The sequence below is a fragment of the Nyctereutes procyonoides genome, unplaced genomic scaffold, assembly GCF_905146905.1.
Source record: "Nyctereutes procyonoides isolate TBG_1078 unplaced genomic scaffold, NYPRO_anot_genome, whole genome shotgun sequence".
In the NCBI taxonomy this organism is placed as follows: Eukaryota; Metazoa; Chordata; class Mammalia; order Carnivora; family Canidae; genus Nyctereutes; species Nyctereutes procyonoides.
The window spans coordinates 1111793-1133337 of record NW_026575136.1 but is presented as its reverse complement, the minus strand read 5'-3'; the positions used below and the strand labels follow the sequence as shown (position 1 = coordinate 1133337).

Below are 21545 nucleotides of genomic sequence, written 5' to 3'. Positions count from 1 at the left end.
TAGCAATAGACTCCACTATTGAACCCTTTACTATTACTCACCTTCTCCAGCCAATGCCAGGATAGTCCTTGACCTGGTCTGTTTCCCATCCGAGTTTTTGTTTGAACAAGACTGGGAACAGGATGACCACTCTGTCCATTCACTCAGCACACAATCCATTCGGCAGGGAATTTCACAAGCCATCCTTTCAGGAGGAGGGGATGCTGGGCAGAGACTCCCTGATACATCTTCTCCTGTAATCAACCAGATCGAGACAGATACTGATTAATGCACAATTGAGGACAGTCCAAGGAACATTTAGGTTCGTTGCTTCCTCTATTACTTCAGTTTAGCTGAGAAGACTTCACCTGGTGTCTAAACCAATAAAGTGTGAAAAATGATGGTTTCTTCAGCAATTCATAATATTTATGTCAAGCAAACCTGCCAGGAGATCATTTGGCATTTAGAAAGGTAGATACCACAGCAAAACTCTCATTTATCAACCATCACAGGGACAAAGTGGGCTTTTTCCAGGAACAATTTAGCCATGGATGGCTAGAGATAGACATGATTGACGTGCTATTGACAACCATGTATAATAAGTATATGTTTTCCACAAAACAGAGGCCTGAGTAGTCTGTTGGCCTGAAAACCTCAATTTATGTTGAACATTCTATTCAATGCTATAAGGAATCAGATCATTCTAATTACCTATTGGATGCTTTTACCTCCATAAACATAACTTTAAACAAGTTTATCACATGATGATACTTTTGTTCTATTCGTACATAGTGGTAAATAATCCCAAATCACAATGGAAAGGGACTTGTGGTTAAAGTTATATAATGTGGACACAAAGGTTGAAAGCCCATCTGAAATTTTCCCTAAAATATTTATTATTCCCCCTCTGAATGATCTGATGAACTACTCAAACCAAAATAATTATATATATAAAATAATGGGGGATAGTTTTGTTTTACAATGGACAGATGTTAAGACTAAAGGGATCATTTCTAAGTTACTTTTCTCTATCTCTAACTACAATAATTTAAAAAAAATCCTCTTTTAGGTTACTCACTATTCTTAGAATTCTAGTGTTACTCTTTACAGATAATAGTCCAACTCTCACCATGTGCCCTGCTCACTGTCTCCTCATAAAAACAGACATGTAGAATAATGATGTCACTTATAGTTTGAAGTAACAACACATAATGTGGAATGGCATCTATAGGAAAGGTGGTTTCATCTGTGTGACTTTAAGTTCATGGAATTCTCCTGTCATAGTATGCTTGACACAAAAAATAACTACAAAGGGGACTAGTGTTTATGGGGCATCTCCTTTGTGCCAGGCACCAGCCTCGTAAGAAGCGCTTAGAGACAGATTTAATCCATTTTGTTTTATAGATGAGGAGTCAGCGTTTCTGGAAGGGAAAACTTGCTCAGGGCACACAGGCCTGAGTTGGGAATGAAATTAAAACTTTCTGACTCCAAAACTTCTGCTTTTCCCATTAACCACACTGTGTCTAATTCCAAGGAGATGGATATTCCTTTGCTGAGGAAGTAAATAAAACCAGCCGACAGTGAGCAAGACTGCCTGGAGGAGAAGACAGTACACTGTTAATATCTGCATTCATATTTGCAAATGAGGCCAGGCTCATTGCCCCTGAGGTACAAATAAAACTTTTCAAGCATATTATGAGAAGTAATAGAGATTCTAGCAGATAATCAAGCTGAAAGACCAGTTCCAATCATTCTCTTTTCAGTCTTAATCTATTTTCAGGTTGAGTCCACACTATATGTTACACACATAAACACATGCGCACAGATATTCTCTGTCTCTCACACACACACGATACAGCTGAAGGGTAGTGCTTTCCAAGTCTTAACATCTGTCCATTTTAAAACAAAACTATCCCCCGTTATTTTATATATATAATTATTTTGGTTTGAGTAGTTCATCAGATCATTCAGAGGGGGAATAATAAATATTTTAGGGAAAATTTCAGATGGGCTTTCAACCTTTGTGTCCACATTATATAACTTTAACCACAAGTCCCTTTCCATTGTGATTTGGGATTATTTACCACTATGTACAAATAGAACAAAAGTATCATCATGTGATAAACTTGTTTAAAGTTATGTTTATGGAGGTAAAAGCATCCAATAGGTAATTAGAATGATCTAATTCCTTACAGCATCAAAGCAAGGAGACCAAACAAATGCCCAATCTGCATCTAATCAAAAGTTAATTTCCACATTTGTGAATATGATTAACACAATTCTTATACAAAACACTCTAAAGCAGGGTTTTGCAAATGACATTTCTGAGGAATAACAGGGATTAGTAGGGCTCTTACAAAAAAAGTGGGAGAAAGCTGTGAGTACAGAGTTAAAGTAGTAAAACTGGTTTCCTATTGAAGAAATACTCACTGTTGAAAATGCCAATGTATAATGTAAATTTCCCTGGGTGGAAATGGTGGATAGTGTTTTTCAGCCTTATTTGACCAATGACAATTCTTTTTTGAGGAGAATGTCTCCTATAAGTGATATTTTCATGAATGTTTTTAGAAAACCCTGCCTTTAAGAGTGATAAAACAATTGAGATCTATTTGTTGAACAAGTACTATATCCAAGATGTATGATGGGGCAAAAATTGGTGAAGATACTATTTACCTCCTCCAAGTTCACGATTCACAAGAGATAAGATACAAACATATACAAAAGAAACTTAGTCCAAAAGTAAATGCCAAGTTGCAAAGGTGTGTCTCAGACAGAAAATTCTGTAGTAGCTCAGGGAATAGAGGGTCCTCTGGAGACTAGCATGATAGTAGAAGGCTTTCAACACAGAAAAGAATAGAAAGGTAAAAACTTGGTGGCAATGAAAGAGGGTACTTCAGGCAATGAAAGTATTAATAAAAGTATGGTGGTAGGAAAATACAATGTATTTAAGAGATAATAGGGAAGGTGCATGAGGAGAAGAGAAAACCCACATTGGAAGAGTGATGTGACATAAAGTTCTGAATGACTTAGATGGACACACAAGTTCTGTCATCTTTCTCCCTTCCTTAAATTCCCATTGCTCAAGTTTGCCATGACCCAAATTTAACATCCTTCCCAGCCACCATTCGGCACCCTCAGTATTCATGTCAGGAGCTCAAACGCTTTTTAAAACCTAAGCTTTCGTATAAACTGATATACCTATTTCCTCGGAGCAGTTAAATGTCAATTCCCATGAACATTTTGATAGCTTGTCTATACAGGTTAATTCAGACATGTGAGCAAACAGATGAGATTTTATTTAGGGAAACCAAACCACTAGTCATAAGCAGGGTCTGTAATTTGTGAGTGAGCTGCACAATGGGAACCTAGTCACAGAGTATCCTAGCTGTCAAGTGTCTAAAGGTAAATCCTAAAAAAAATAAAATAAAATAATAAAAAAAAATAAAGGAGGACGCTAGCACCATATATCCTCCTGAATACATCACTTAACTTATTTGAACCTCAATTATTTGTAATAAAGAAATAATAAGACATTTCAGGGATATTCTAAGGACTATAAATCATTTATGTGACCTACATAGCAAGGCATCTAGCACATGGGGGACTCTTAATATATACAAAGCTTTAAAAAAAGTTTGCAAAGATATATGCAACAAAAACCTAATGGTCTTCTTTATCCGAAAAATCTAGAGATTTATGTCACAGCCATGGAAAATACTTGCTTTGCCACTCATATATGTGTACAAATAACAACCAACAGCTTCACAGGCGGGTTCACATAAACTATAAAAACTATTTATAATTATCCAGATCATTTTATTTATATGACTGGTGAATCTAAACCATTAAGAGCCAAAAATAAAGCACTTGAGCCTGAATAACCTCATCTGCCCATCTACATCAGTATAATTATCTTCCCATTGTACAGAGAGAATCCATCTCAAAAGAAGAGTGTTTATACTTTGCTGTTTTCATTTTCTCAGATGGATCAATGAGACCAACTGAAATCTCAGGCAAGCATGGAAAATAAAGTGGCACATGGGACAGAAACGTAGCCATTAAAAGTGATTTTCACAAGCTCTGATAATCTAATGTCATAATAAAATAGAATATATTTAAGAGGGAAATTGAATTCATCTTTCAAGAAGACTGTGAAATTGCTTCCAGCCCTCATCAGCCTCCCTAGGATCAATAATGACAAACTCCACATTCTCTCCTCATAGAGTAGACTTATTTAAATCAATTGTGACTTAGAACATAGAATATGATGCTGCTTCAATGTGGCCACTCAGTATTTTTTTTAATAATTTAACAAGGTGAAATTCACATTATATTAAATTAACCATTTTAGAGTAAACACTTCAGTAACATTTAGTAAACCACAATGTTGTGCAACCACCACCTCTACCTAGTTTCAAAACATTTTCATCACTCTGAAATAAAACCCTTTACCCACTAAACATTTTCTCCACATTACCCTCTCACCTCAGACTCTGGTAGGCACCAAGCTATGTTCTGTCTCTACAGAGTTATCTATTTTGAGTATTTCATATCAATGGAATCATATAATTCCTGATCTTTTGTGTCTGGCTTTTTTCACTTACCATAATACTTTGCAGGTCCACCCATAATGTACCACATACACTACTTTATTCCTTTTATGATGGAATAATATTGCATTGTATGCATATACTACAATTCATTCATCCATTCTTTTGGCTACTGTGAATAGTGCTGCTATGCACATGTTTATATATGTACATGTCTGAGTACTTGTTTTCAATTTATTTTCAGTATATGTTTAACAGCAAAATTTCAGGGTCATATTCATCATTCAGTTTTGTTTGTGATTCTGGGGACTGTGGCATAGATGGCCAGATGACTAGGTCTTGGCCATAGCTCACACTACTGTCCTCCTGTCTACCCATTCCCAGCTAAAAGCAAAAGTACTTAGATAAAAGAAAGATTCCTGACATTTGAATTCAGTCACAATTCCCTGAAAATGTTTCTTTTTCCAGTTCAAATACTACTTAAAGTATAAAGAGCTCATGTAGACTCTATGGCTACTGGTCAAGCCACCATGTAAATTTAATGCTAATAAGCTATCAGAATTTGGGCTTCCTGCAGCAAACTGGTATTTAAACAATACCTATGCCATATGCTACATCCTATAACATTGTTTTATGACCTCTAAGGAATTAGAACTTAATATTGTGAAGTACCATCTATCTTTTGTATTTTTAAAGATTTATTTATTTATTTTAGAGAGAGAAGGAGAGAGACCAAGTGTAGGGGGAAGGGGCAGAGGAAGAGGGAGAATCTCAAGTAGATTCCTCACTGAGTGCAGAGCCCAACAAGGGGCTTGACCTCACAACCCTGAGATCATGATCTGAGCTGAAATCAAGAGTCGGACACTCAGTGGACTGAGGCACACGGGAGCCCCTATCTATCTTTTATAACAATAGAACAAACAACTACTATTCTTAGTTTTCTGACCTATAATATGTGTAGAGAAGAGAAAGGATTATAAACAAAATGGAGGAAGAAAAGAGAAACCCAGCTATTCACAAATCTACGGTATAAGTGGAGAGTAGACCAACATTTTGTCAGTATGCAAACTTCAAACCATCTTGCTCTCTCTCAAATAATGCACTCTGGGTACTTTATTGATATTTTCTCTTGTATGCTATTATACTATCTATGGAAAATAATGAAACAGTTATTGAAAATACTCTACATGTCATAAAATTTTATGTCCTATTTAAATCTCAGAAAAGAATGCCAATAAATGTTGATTAAATGCTTGCCAACAGCTGAGTAAGATGTCAACTGATAGTACATAGCAGATTTATTGGAATTGACATGTGCTTAATTTCATTTTTAAATTTAAATGTTACCTTCGTAAAGGTACCCAGCCCCTGGCCACTTCTGGACTGAGACCCTAATCACCTAAGGAAAAGGTTTATATTTCAAGCCAGTAAAAAATAAAACAAAAGCTAAGGGTTAAGCAGAATCTGTGTGCCACAATGCAGTGCCAGCAATACAATGACTATTTCTGCTTACTCATCTCACAATTCGAAATGTATTTGTCTACCTACTTGACACATATAGAGAAATGAAGAAACCTGATGTTAGAGATTGTCAAGGTCCTAAAAACAAAAATAACTGTGATGAAATAACAGCAGCATCTTATATTTGAGAAAGCATAGAACATATCATACTCTGTGCTAACCACATTAATGTAGTGGCTTACTGAATATGAAGCATAACATCATCTGTTAGGTACCGTTGGTACACCCGAGACACAGGAAGGTTAAAAACAAACCCTGCACAAAGCCATATAGCTGGGAAGTGTCTGAACTGGGCCTAGAAAATACATCTACTAGACATTACAACTATATTCTTATCTATGAGAGTGTCCTGCTTCCTGGCTCCTATTGCACATCTGCACTCCGCATGACATTGCTTTTAGCTGCAGCCAAAGCATAAAGAAGGGATTCCACACAATCCATTGTCAGCTAATCAGCAAATGTGATATTGGGATAAGCCCAAAGGGGTGGGCATTGGTCATCTGGGAATTGCATCTTGGGGTGGGGATGAATATTGCAAAAATGGAAAAGATAAGTGGATGAAAAAAAGCTCAGAATGGAAAGATGGTATAATAAGAGAGAGAACACAAGACCAAATAGGAAGAGGAAAGTAAGAGAGTAGGGTCCTCAGCTCAACGCCCCACAACTTACCTGGATAACTTTCAAACCATCCTGAGCACCTAGGAACTCCACCTGAGATGTAAAGAGAGCACTGCTGGAATGCTCCAGAGAAGGGTTTGTACTTCTAACAAGGTAGGAAGGTGGAGAAAAAATAAACAACAATCCAGTGGGGGCGGGGAGAGCCTGGGGACAATAAGGCCCAGCCCCGGAGGGAAAGGCCTCCAGGGCGTCGGCAGGGGGTCGGGCAGGCCGGCAGGAGGGCGGGGGAGCCCCGAGGTCCCGGGGTCACGAGCAGAGGAGGGCGCCGGGGGAGAGCGCACCCCCACCGCGGCCCATCTCGGGGCAGGGCTGGAGCGCACCCCGGGGCCTCGGGGGACCCCGGGAGGGGCAGGGGCGGGGGACACAGGCCTGGGGAGCAACGGCGCCCGCGGAGCCCGGCTCCTGGCAGGGGCGGGGCATCCCCCAGGTGCGCACACCTGAGACGTAGCACCGCAGGCCCCGCCCCCAGAGGACCAGCTATAAGGACAGGGGAAGGGCGAGCTCCGGACCCAGCAGGCTGGGAAGCTCCAGGACCGAGGCAATAGCCAGAGAATGCAGTATACACAACTAGAGGGTCCCCCCCTTTTTAGAATTTTTTTTCTTTCCTTTTTCCAATAAAACTCTTCTTTATATCAGACTATAAATTTCCATTTTTTTTCTCTTTTCCCACCTTAATTACAATATTTTACCAGCTCTTCATTTTTAAGTTTTTTTTTTTCCTTTCATAATTCTACAATTATAGGTCTTACGTGTATTTTTCACTTCTGGATTCCTTTCAACATATTCAATTTAATTTTGGGAGATATACAAGATATGTATTTTTGTTTTGTGTTTTTTGTTTTCTCTGCCTCATTTTGTTCTACACTGGCAAAGTTAATACCTTCTAAACCATGACCAGCATAAACCCAGAACCAAGTGGAACACTGTGCTGGTTCATTCTGTGAGATTATATCCTCTCTTCATTCCCATTCTGCCCCCCTCTTTTATCTTGTTTATGTTTTGGTGGTCAATGTTGGGGGCTTTCTACAAGTATTGCTGGTTTACATAAACTTGAGACTGAGCTGAAACATACAGAACAAAATAGACTCATAACCAAGAGGATCATCCTCTAGGACCTCTCAGATCAATTACATTCTCTTTCCACCACCACTTCTTTACCACCACCATCTCCCAGGACACCCCTTCTTCCCATTTTTCTCTTTTTCCTCTTTACTTTTCTTTGATTATTTTTATTTTTTCTTCTTCTTTGGGATTTTTTTTTTCTTTTACTACTTTGTTTTAAAGTTTTTCACTTTAGTGGTCTTTTGTTTTATTTTGTTCTGAAGTTCTTTTTCATTTTCTGGTCTCTGACCTTGTCAGAATCATCTAGGGTGGAATTGACTTAGGACGGGGTTGATATTCTTGACTCAGCCAGCTCATACAGCCACTCTACACTGAGCAAAATGACTAGAAGGAAGAATTCACCATAAAAGAAAGAATCAGAAACAGTACTCTCTGCCACAGAGATACAGAATATGGATTTCAATTCAATGTCAGAAAGCTAATTCAGAAGAAAAGTTATAAAGCTACTGGTGGCTCTGTAAAAAAGCATATAGGACTCTAGAGACTTCATGACTGCAGAATTTAGATTTAATCAGGCTGAAATTAAAAACAAATTCAATGAGATGCAATCCAAACTGGATGTCCTAAGTGGTAGGGTTAATGAGGTGGAAGAAAGAGTGAGTAACATAGAAGACAACTTGATGGTAAGGAAGGAAGCTGAGGAAAAAAAAGAAAAGCAATTAAGAGACCATGAGGAGGGGTGCCTGGTGGCTCAGTGGTGGAGTGTCTGCCTTTGGCTTGGGTCGTGATCCCGGTCATGGAATTGTGTCCCTCATCGGGCTCCTCATGTGGAATCTGCTTTTCCCTCTCCCTGTGTCTCTGCCTAACTTTCTGTGTTCTTCGTGAATAAATAAGTAAAATCTTAAAAAAAAAGAAAGACCATGAGGAAAAGTTGAGAGGAAGAGAGGGCCACAAAGTATATTTGAACAAATCATAGCTGAGAACTTCCAAATTTGGGGAGGGAAACAGGCATTCAGATACAGGAGATAGAGAGGCTCCCCCCCAAAATCAATAAAAAACATTCAACACCTTGACATTTAATAGTAAAACTTGCAAATTCCAAGGATAAAGAGAAACTCAAAGCTGTGAGAGACAAGAGATCCCTAACTTATATGGGGAGAAATATCAGATTAACAGCAGACCTCTCCACAGAGACCTGGCAGGCCAGAAAGGGCTGGCAGGATATATTCAAGGTACTAAATGAGAAGAACATGCAGCCAAGAATACTTTATGCAGCACGGCTCTCATTCAGAATAGAAGGAGAGATAAAGAGCTTCCAAGATAGGCAGAAACTGAAAGAATATGTGACCACCAAACCAGCGCTGCAAGAAATATTAAGGAAGACCCTGTAAAAGAAAGAGGAAGTCATAAATAAATAAATAAATAAATAAATAAATAAATAAATAAATAAATAAAAAGAGGAAGTCCAAAGACACAATCCAAAAAAACAGGGACTGAATAGGTATTACGATGACACTAAATTCATATCTTTCAATAGTAATTCTGAACGTGAATGGGCTAAATGATCCCACCAAAAGACGAAGGGTTTCAGACTGGATAAAAAAGCAAGACCCATCTATTTGCTGTCTCCAAGAGACTCATTTGAGACCTAAGGACACCTCCAGCCTGAAAATGGTATGTTAGACAACCATTCACCATTCAAATGGTCCTCAAAAGAAAGCTGGGGTAGCAATCCTCATATCAGATAAATTAAAGTTTATCCCAAATACTGCAGTAAGAGATGAAAAGGGACACTATATCATACTTAAAGGGTCTATCCAACAAAAAGAACTGCAAATCATGAATTTTTATGCCCCTAATGTGGGAGCTGCCAAGTATATCAATCAATAATCAAAAAGTAAAGAGATACTTAGATGATAATACACTAATAGTACGAGACTTCACATGGCACTTTCTGCAAATAACAGATATTCTAAGAACACCAAAGAAACAATGACCTTAAATGATACAATAGACCAGATGGATTTCACAGATATATACAGAGCTTTCTATCTGAACACAACTGAATACACATTCTTCTCAAGTGCATATGGCACTTTCTCCAGAATAGACCCCCATATGGGGCACAAATCAGGTCTCAACCAATACCAAAAGATTAGGATTGTCTCCTGCATATTTTCAGATCACAACGTTTTGATACTAGAACTGAATCACAAGAAGAAATTTGGAAGATACTCAAACACGTGGAGGTTAAAGAACATCCTACTAAAAGATCAAAGGGTCAACCAGGAAATTAGACAGGAAATTAGATAAGAATTAAAGAGATTCATGGAAACTAATGAAAAGGAAGATACAACCATTTAAAATCATTGGGATATAGCAAAAGCAGTCCTAAGAGGGAAATACATCACAATATAATCCTCCCTCTAAAAATTGGAAAAAAACTCAAATACACAAGCTTACTTTGCACCTAAAGGAATTGGAGAAAGAACAGCAAGTAAAACTAAACCAGGCAGAAGAAGGGAGATAATAAAGATTTGAGCAGAACTCAATGAAATCGAGACCAGAAGAACTGTAGAACAGGTCAACAAAACCAGGAGTTGGTTCTTTGAAATAATTAATAAGATAGATAAACCATTAAAAAGAAAAAAAAAAGACTCAAACTAATAAAATCAAGAATGGAAGATAAGAGATCATGACCAATACCAAGGAAATACAAAGGATTTTTAAAACGTATTATAAGCAGCTATATGCCAACAAATTAGGCAATCTAGAAGAAATGATGCATTTCTGGAAAACCACAGATTACTAAAACTGGAGCAGGAAGAAAGAGAAAACCTTAAGAGGCCAATAACCAGTGAGGAAACTGAAGCAGTCATCAAAACTTCCCAAGACACAAAGTCCAGGGCCAGGTGGCTTCCCAGGAGAATTCTATCAAACTTTTAAAGATGGGCAGCCTCGGTGGCTCAGTGGTTTAGCGCTGCCTTCAGGCCAGGGAGTGGTCCTGGAGACCCAGGATCTAGTGCCACGTCAGGCTCCCTGCACAGAGCCCACTTCTCCCTCAGCCTTTGCCTCTGCCTCTCTGCCTCTCTGCCTCTCTGTGTCTCTCATGAATAAATAAATAAATAAATCTTTAAAAAGTGCTTAAGAAACACCTATTCTACTAAAGCTGTTCTGAAGGATATCAAGGGACCTAATACTTTCAAACTCATTTTATGAGGTCAGCATCACTTTGATCCCAAAACCAGATAAAGACCCCACCAAAAAGGAGAATTATAGCCCAATGTTGTGTTGATGAACACAGATGCAAAACTTCTCAACAAGATACTAGCCAATAGGATCTAACAGTACATTAAGAAGATTATTCAGCATGACCAAGTGGGATTTATCCCCATGATGCAATGTTGGTTCAACACTCATAAAACAATCAATGTGATAGATCATATCAACAAGAGAAAAAAACAAGAAACATACGATCCTGTCAATAGATGCAGAGAAGGCATTTGACAAAATACAGTATCCATTCCTGATCAAAACTCTTCAGAGTGTAGGGATAGAGGGAACATTCCTCAGCATCTTAAAAGCCATCTACTAAAAACCCACAAGAAATATCATTCTCAGTGGGGAAAAACTGAGAGTTTTTCCTCTAGGATAAGGAACATGACAGGGATGTCCACTCTCACCACTGTTATTCAACATAGTACTAGAAGTCCTAGCCTCAGTGATCAGGCAAAAAAAAAAAAAAAAAAAAAAAAAAAGAAAAAGAAAGAAAAAAAAGAAAAAGAAATAAAAGGCACTGAAATTGGCAAAGAAGAAGTCAAACTCTCCCCCTTCACAGATGACATGATACTGTACATAGAGAACCCAAAAGACTCCACCCCAAGATTGCTAGAACTCATACAGCAATTCAGCAGTGTGGCAGGATACAAAATCAGTGCCCAGAAATCAGTGGCATTTCTATACACTAACAATGAGACTGAAGAAAGAGAAATTAAGGAATCAGTCCCATCTACAATTGCATCTAAAACCATAAGATACCTAGGAATAAACCTAACCAAAATGGGTAAAGGATCTATACCCTAAAAACTACAAACTCTTCTGAAAGAAACTGCAGAAGACACAAAGAGATGGAAAAATATTCCATGCTCATGGATTGGAAGAATTAATATTGTGGAAATGTCTATGCTACCCAGGGCAATGTACATATTCAATGCAATCCCTATCAAAATACCATGGACTTTCTTCAGAGAGTTGGAACAAATCATCTTAAGATTTGTGTGGAATCAGAAAAGACCTCGAATAGCCAGGGAAATACTGAAAAAGAAAATCAGAACTGGGGCATCACAATGCCAGATTTCAAGCTGTATTATAAAGCTGTGATCATCAAGACAGTGTGGTACTGGCACAAAAACAGACACATAGATCAATGGAACAGAATAGAGAACCCAGAAATGGGCCCTCAACTCTATGGTCAACTAATATTCGACAAAGCAGGAAAGACTATCCACTGGAAAAAGGACAGGATCTTCAATAAATGGTGCTGGGAAAATTGGACATCCACATGCAGAAGAATGAAACTAGACCATTCTCTTACACCATACACAAAGATAAACTCAAAATGTATGAAAGATGTAAATGTGAGAGAAGAATCATTCGAAATCCTAGAGGAGAATGCAGGCAACACTCTTTTAGAACTTGTCCACAGCAACTTTTTGCAAGATACATCTATGAAGGCAAGGGAAACAAAGTCAAAAATTAACTACTGGGACTAATCAATATAAAAAGCTTCTGCAGAGCAGAAGAAACAGTCCACAAAACTAAAAGACAACCTACAGAATGGGAGAAGATATTTGCAAATGACATATCAGATTAAGGGCTAGTATCCAAGATCTATAAAGAACTTATTAAACTCAACACCCAAGAAACAAACAATCCAATCATAAAATGGGCAGAAGACATAAACAGAAATTTCACCAAAGAAGACATAGACATGGCCAACAAGCACATGAAAAAATGCTCCGCATCACTGGCCATCAGGGAAATACACATAAAAACCACAATGAGATACCACCTCACACAAGTGAGAATGGTGGAAATTAACAAGTCAGGAAACACAAATGTTGGAGAGGATGTGGAGAAAGGGGAACCCTCTTGCACTGTTGGTGGGAATGTGAACTAGTACAACCACTCTGGAAAACTGTGTGAAGGTTCTAAAAGAGTTAAAAATAGAGCTACCCTATGACCCAGCAATTGCACTACTGGGTATTCACCCCAGAGATACAGATGCAGTGGAATGCTGGGACACCTGCACCCCCGTGTTTATAGCAGCAATGTCCACAATAGCCAAACTGTGGAAGGAGCCTGGGTGTCCATTAAGAGATGAATGGATAAAGAAGATGTGGTCTATATATACAATGGAATGTTACTCAGCCATGAGAAAGGATGAATACCCACCATTTGTTTCGATGTGGATGGAACTGGAGGGTATGATGCTGAGTGAAGTAAGTCAATCAAAGAAGGACAAACATCATATGGTTTCACTCATATGGGGAATATAAGAAATAGTGAAAGGGATTATAAGGGAAAGAGGGAAACTGAGTGGGAAAAAATAGAGAGGGAGACAGACCATGTGAGACTCCTAACTCTGGTAAAAAAACAAAGGGTAGTGAAAGGGAGGTGGGCGGGGGGATGGTGTAACTGGATGATGGGCAGTGAGGAGGTCACTTGATGGGATGAGCACTGGGTATTATACTGGGTATAATTATAATTATACTGGGTATTTCCATATGTTGGAAATTGAACTTCGATTAAAAAAAAAAGGAAGAGGAAAGTAGGGACATTCAGCAAAAACAGAGCAATGTATGTTTAGATAAATGAGACAAACACAAGCAAAAACAAAATATATAATAATGATATAAGTATACTCATAAAGTAAAAAAAAACTCTAATAGCTAATAAAAGAGAAAAAAGAGAACATAAGAGTAAAGGCTAAGATAAATGGCAGAGACTCAAAGAGCTGCTAAAAGAAAATACTTTAGGTAAGAAATAATATTGGCTAAAAACAAGAAAATAATACTTCCAAGATAAATATGTTTACAGAAGCCAGAAGTTTGCTGAAATTTCATCCACATGGCAGGTGAGCTCTTTATTCAGAAGCCTAACTGAGCCCTTAAATCAAGTTACCCAACATAAAATAATATCAACATAGCACTTACAATGTGCCCAGAACAATCTTACATTTTACATGTATTTGTTAACTCATTTAATTTTCAAAGCATTAAAAATAGTAAACACATGTACCATATGTAATAGATGCCATTCACTAAGTGAATTATATATATATTAGCTCATTTAAAAAAAACATTTTGTTTATTTATTCATAGAGACAAAGAGAGAGAGAGAGAAGGAGAGAGAGACAGGCAGAGGGAGAAGCAGGCTCCACGCAGGGAGCCCAATGTGGGTCTCGATCCTGGGTCTCCAGGATCACACCCCGGGGCTTCAGGCGGTGCCAAACCTCTGCTCCACTGGGGCTGCCCTATCAGCTCATTTTAATGTCACAACAATACTATGAGGTAAGAACTATTATTATGCTCATCATAGAGTCAACCATATTGAGTCTTGGAGAAGTAAAACAACCTGCCCAGGGACAAACAAGTAAAATGGTAGAGCTTGAATTTGGACCCAGGCAACCTAGCTCTAAAATCCATTTCTTAAACATGATGCTTTATTGACACTCATTATCTTCTACTCATTGTCAGGACTAATTTATGTATGTGGCTACACAAAAGCTGATCCAGTGGGAGTGAGTCAAGCATAGAGGATTACAATACCTTTAGGTCATGAGTACTGTACTAAGTGTTACTCAGGGTAAGAGAGAATGGAAAAGATCAGAAACTTGCTCAAATTAAACAGAAAATTGCTCAAATAAAAAACAAATTAAAATCTGACAAAATGTCTTAGCACTGAAACAGCACATTTCCTTGGGTCTAGTCACATATTCCAGGAGAAAGCAACCGGTACTGTTTTGACATCTACCAAAATTGGACCTTAGAAAATAACATCAATTTGCTCACATGCCCCAATTTCTGGTTGGTAGTCGAAGACAGAAAGGAGTCAGGAAGGGATAGGGAAACATAAATATATCTATTTAAAGCTCCTACTGCCATATTCCCATTGACTTGGTCTCTGTATTTCAGTACCTAGTTTTTAAAGATGCAGCTTCTATTTTCTAGAGTCTCTGACATAGCTTCTGATTTTCTAGTCCACATACATCATACTCACCTGGACCTGACTTCAAGCTAGTTCCAGTTTCCTGGGACAGTCAACACTTCCACATCCCACAGTGGGGCACACAGGGATTTTGAGATGCCCCCATGTCCTAAATAGGCCCAGAGAGACCAGGTTGGGAGGGTGGTTAGTAACTAGCTGTGGTGTCCATTCTGTGCCTAAACACAGTATACCACTGTCTCACTGTTGCAGCCCCTTTCCTATATGTGGGTGCAGGGAACCCTGTGTGTAAAGTCTCTTCCCAAAGTGTCAAGCAAGGAAACAGTCCATCTGCTTTTGCTTTACCTTTAGCCTAACTGAAACAGCCATAGTTTTCATTTTCACAGCCCAACAGTTCATTTGCAAAGGGAGGGGCCGGGACGCTCATCTGTATACTTTCCCTTGCCGTCCTCACTAGGCTCCTCCTTTCTGGCCCAGGCCAATGTAGAATTCCGGCTGATGCTAAAGCTGTATGGAGTGCTTTGGCCTCTCATCTTGATATCTACAGGGAGCTATTTGGAATTTACAAAACACTCTTTTCCCATATGCCTAGCTCTTGCATAGGAAAGCCTGGTTTTCAGGATTATTGTTTCGTGAAAAGAGCTTCAAATGCCATTTTAGGGTACCAACTTGTACTATTTGTTTGCATTCAAGGTATAGTAATATTGATCTTTTGGACACAGTGGGTAGCTCAGAAATCAGGGTTTTTGTGTGTGAGGGGGGTGGTCTTGTCCACAATGAAAAAAAAAAAAAGCACAAAGCCCAATCTCACAACACAATCTGCTTACCATCCATTTAGTATGGAAACTCTGTCATGAGAATTTTATAGATATTCTCTATATCTTTTAAAATATGAATCTAGAATGTTAACAATGGAATATGTAATGTAGGGCATGGTTCTTCAAAAGGGAAAATCTTGAAGTAAACAGTGATTTATAAAGAACATCATATTAGACAAAGAATTGTGACATTTGGATTTGAGTTCTGCCTTTAACACCTGACCAAAATGTGGCCCTACAAAACTGTTAGTCTTTTTTTTTAGGCTTCAGATGCCTTGTATAAGTAGTAGGAGGGGCACTGCTATCATCCTTGATTATATTATTGGGTCTGGTGATAGATCAAAGAGGCTAATGCAAAATAATACTTTGGAAATTGCAAAGCACTATTTATATATAATGTGGCTTTTTATTATTGGTAAAAATGGGGATAAAGGACAGCCTAAATAGAAAAATGATTTGGATCAAAGATACTATCTCTATTCTCCATCCTAATTTTGTCTTAGCTAAAAAAATAAAAGAGGAATTGAAATGAGTATAAAGGCAGAGATGATATTATTCATTATGTCTATCTATCTACCTATTTTTATATCTAGCTATTCAGGAAAGGATCTGGACCAGCTTGAATACATACATGGTATACCATTAGAGAGTACTTCAGATTATCTAGAAGTTTGCAAATATTTGAAAATCAATGTTTTTAAGTTAAACTGGGTAAGACAATAGAGTAAAATAATAATATAGCAGTAAAGAATGATCATTTCTTTCTGTAGAAAGGTTACTGCAGGAAATTAAACATAAGGGGTACAAATCTATAATTTATAATCTATAATTTAAAAGCCTGTAAAAAAGAAATATAACTTATTTAGCTACCTTATTTTTTTAATATCATGTTTTATTTTTTTTAAAGATTTTATTTATTTATTTATTCATGAGAGATACAGAGAGGGAGAGAGAAGCAGATACACAGGCAGAGGGAGAAGCAGGCTCCATGCAGGGAGTGCGATGTGGGACTTGATCCCGGGACTCCAGGATCATGCCCTGGGCCAAAGGCAGGTGCTAAACCACTGAGCCACCCAGGGATCCCCTAGCTACCTTATTATAATTGCACAATTAAGATGTTTTCAATTTCTCTGTGACACATTACAATGTAAAGAATATTTCTGACCATAACATGGATTGCTTTCCTAAGACTAAATTTTGAGAAATGGAAAAATGAAATCAAGGGACATGAACTTCATTACGGTACTCGCACACGAAAAATTGCCAGTGTGTGTTTTTTTTCATTATTTACTATTATCCACAAACTTTAAAATTTACATACAATAAAATGCACTCTGTATTGTATAGCTCAACGGGTTTTGGCAAATTCATAGAGCTTGTTCTATCTACTACCATTATCATGATGCAGAACTGTTCTGAACGCAATACAAACACATCCTTGTGCTGCCCCTCTGGAGTCAGTCTGTCCCCTGCAATCCTAATCCTTGGAAACCACTGATCTGTTCTTTGTCTCTATAGTTTTGCTTCCCCTCCACCCCCAGAATGTCATAAAAATGGAATTATACAGCATGTAGTCTTTGTAACAAAGTACATTTGTGGGGTGACCATGTTGCTGCTTGTATCAAGAACATTGTTTTCTAATCTGGGTAGCATTCCATTGTTTGGATATAGCATATTTTGTTTATCCATTCACTGGCTAAACAACTTTTGGGTTGCTTCCATGTTTTGGTGATTATGAATTTATTCACATAGGTTTTTGCATGAATACAAGTTTTCATTTGGGGTGCATAAATAATTAGGTGTTCATTGTAACACTGGGTGATATGTAAGTGTAGCTCTTATGACATTGTCAAGCTGTTTTCCAAAATGGCTTTACCATTTTGCCTTCCCATCAACAATGTATGGAGTTTCCAATTCCTCTGTGTCCTTACAGATGCTTGATGTGACCATATTTTTTCGTATTGTTTTTTAAATTTTCCTCACTCATATAAAGATACAGTGAGATTACACTGAAATGTTTATTTACATTTTCTTGATGACTAATGATGTTAAATATCTTTCCATGTGCTCATTTGTCATCTCTACATTTTCATTGGTAAAATGTCTATTTAAGTCTTTAACTCATTTTGTAACTGGATTGTGCTACACACTGAATGTCTGTGTCCCTCCAAAATTTATATACTGAACCCAAAATGTGATGGTATTGGAAGTGGGGCCTTTAGGAAAAAATTCAGTTTAGATTTTCATGATATTGAGACCTTCATAATGAGATTAGTGTCCTTATAAGAAGAAAAGGAAAGAGCACACAGGTCCTCACCAGATAACAGATATGCAGGCATCTTCATCTTGGACTTTCAAAACTGTGATAAATACATGTCTGCTGTTTAAGCCACCTAGTCCAGTTTTGATACAGTAGCCAAAACTGACAAAAGCAGGTTGTTTGTTTTCATATTGTTAGGTTTTGAGAGTTCTTTATAAAGTCAGGTATTGAGAAGATACGACCACTGGTTGGCCAGTGAGTTGGACCCAGGCAATCAAAGTCTCTTTACTCCCTCCTTTGTCTTTGGAATATGCATTCCTTTAACCTTCCCCTCTCTCAGAGGCTGCCCCTGAAACATAGCCTTGAGATAGCCTTCAACACTGGATTATTCTACCAGGCAGGGAGGTTTGGCCCAATGAGGGAAATCTATAAGGGTGGTACAACAAATTCTTAGGGACTTGAGAATGAGACAGGCCATCTACATACTTGCCTTTGAAGACCTTCTCAAGCCACATTCAGTACAATGAAAACTAAGATATCCCAGTCTGCCCTCAGTACCTGGTATGAGACACTGATATACATGCTGAGCCCAGTTGTAAGACGAGATATTTATAATGTTGAGCAATTCATTGGTGACTGGGGGAAAGTGACAAATTCCAGGAATGCATATGAGCTGCGGAGAAGACCCAAGACAGAAAGAGAGCTCAGAATACCAAGAGACTAGCCCACTTGGCTATAAAGGGTCCAGTAAAAATAACCTGAAAGCAGATATGGTTTGACTTCATTGATGCAGGGACCTCATGTAAACTGTCAGGTAGACTGACAACCTAATGCTGTGTTGGTTAGCCTTTGAAAAGCCTTAAAATCTGGACAACAGTTCAGATATGTCCCATCTATCCCTACCATCCATGATGCCTGTCCTGCTCCAGCAGAGGCCTCACAGATGCAGTCCTATCTGGGGTGAGTGCCTCCCATGTCCTGGGAATAGGATACAGACCAAGCCTGCCTCCAGGTGAGAGCCACTGGAGGAGACTGGAGACTTCATGTTGAGTTCAGTATTCACTAGCCCTCCAGGAATACGCAAAAGGTGACAGGTATGGATGATTCGGTAACCATACATACTCTAATACATGGTAACCCTCAGAACTTTTCTGGCCCTCATTGCCATCAATAGGGAGGGCAAAAAGGTACAGTCAGGAAGGTCCTCTTGACACTGCAAATTGGACATTCTCTCAACTCTCCCCTCATATGAGGTTTTTATCTCCCCAATGCCAGAGAATATATTCGGCGCTGATGTTTTACAAGGTCAAACTTTGCAAACCTCTATCACTGAATTCTGCTTGCAGGTTAAAGTCATCAAACCAGTATTAAGGGGAAATGTCAACTGGCAACCAGTAAGCCCGCTACCCCGCAAAGAGTTGTAACTGTTACACAATATAAATAGCCTAGGGGCATAAACAGATAGGAGAAACCATCCAAGAAGTGCACTGAATGATTGTTGTATGTCCTGTACATAGTTCTTTCAACATCCCAGCATGGCTGGTAAAAAAAATACCAAGTTTTTTCTCAAAGTACCCAGAATTGAACAAGGTAATGTCCCCTATCCATGCAGCTGTGCCCACCATTGCCACTATTTTAAATGCCTTTTCCAGGGTCATAGGAGTGCACCATGTTGTGCTGGACTTAGCAAATGCCTTTTCCAATATACCTCAGGCCATCACAAGATCAATTTACCTTCACATGAATGGAGCAACAATGGACTTTTCAAGTGCTTCCCCAAGGTTACCTACCAGATGTCATGGGATGGTAGCTTGTGACTTGTCCCTGTTTTCCTTCCCCAGGTTAGTAAAAGACCTATGACATTGATGATATAATGTTAACAAGTGAAGACGTGCCCCTGCTGCAGGACACTCTGCAGGCTTTGCTGAAATATCTGTGAGGGAGAGGATGGATGGTTAACCCACAGAAATTCAAGAACCAGGAACCACCATAAGGTTTTTGGAAGTTATCTGGTCAGGCGAGATGCATGTTTGTCCCAGAATCTGTTACTGATATAATGCAAGCTCATCAAACCTCTAAAAAATGTGAGTCCACCCAAGACTTTCTAGAGATTTGGGAGTTTTGGAAAACTTGTATTCCCCACCTGACAAAATGCCTCCATCTCTTAAACTACCTGGTAAAGAAAGGACACATAAGGAAGTGGGAATCAGAGTAGCAAGCTGCCTTTGTGAAGACAAAACTCAAGTGAAGCAGATTAGAGCTCTTGGGTATTTCTCAAGCAGAGCAACCATTTGAGTTACATATGTCCATGACTCTGGAAGGTATGGGTTAGGCATCTTGGCAGAAAGAATAAAAGGAGAGAATTCCCCAAGGATTATGGACCTAGCTCTGGAAGGGATAAAAAACCTGTTAATGCCCCCATAAAGGAAAAGCTCCTAACAATGCATACAGAACTCCTCTAGGTAGAACCTCTCTTGAAGGAACAGCATATCAAAGGAAGAATTTCCTTTCTATCAAGGGTAGGTTGAGAACTTATTCCATCAACCCACCTCTGCCATGGTTCAAACCCATTTTTGACAAACATATTTGTAGCAGAGGAGAACTCTGTCCACCAGCCCACTATCTCTAGAAATGTGGGTGCTAATAGGCCCTGTAGAATATGTAGGACCCCAAATGCCCCTGTCCTTATTCCTGTGGTGCCCCTGTGGCCTGTAGAGAGGGAGTGGAGGAAATTCCCACTGTCTGCAATAAAGATGGGTCTTGTGGAGGCAATCTGTCCTCATGGATTGTGGTCCCTATTCAGCCCAGCACTGACACCATCTGGATGGACACAAGAGCAAAACTCAGCAGCCAATGAACTGAATTTAGGGCAGTTTGGCCAGTGAACATCCATGAGCTGGAGCTGTGAACGCATTATACTGTCAGTTGGGCTCTTCTAAAGGAATTTGCCCTACTGATTGGACAACAGGAAGCCAAGGAGTAGATGATTGTATGGATAAACCTTTGTGAGGTCAGGATATATGGGAAGACATTTAAATTCTCCTACAGGAGCTTGAGGCATCCTCACTGTCTTCCTCATTCCAGCTCATATGATACTGACACCCCCCCCAGCAATCTGAAAGCTGATATTCTGCTCAGGTACAAGCCTTAGCAAATGACCCTTCAGTTGATACAGCAGCTTAGGTGCACAGAAAGAGTGGCTACGACAGTGCCTGGTGGATGACATATTGCCAAGGATGCCAGATTGCTTTTGAAATACAGTGACTTGATTAATGAAGTAAGAGCTGGCCCTGTGTGCTTTCAATGATGTCCAAGGCAAGTGGCAAAGAAGTCTGAGACCATCCACCTGAGTTCCCAACTGATGAAGGATTGATAAATTGATTATATTGGCTTCTGCCTCCCTGAGTGAAGTTTCTAAATATATCCTGGTTTGTGTGGACACTGCAACAG

General features: G+C 38.9%; 1 protein-coding gene across 1 annotated transcript in view; it reads right to left on the bottom strand.

The window, feature by feature from the left end:
* LOC129495535 (thrombospondin type-1 domain-containing protein 7B) overlaps positions 1-21545 on the bottom strand; it is a 741731-nt gene that overhangs the window by 403028 nt on the left and 317158 nt on the right. The window contains exon 7 of the mRNA XM_055303120.1: positions 42-233. Coding sequence (XP_055159095.1) covers positions 42-233 — 192 coding nt within the window. The remainder of the gene's footprint in view (positions 1-41; positions 234-21545) is intronic.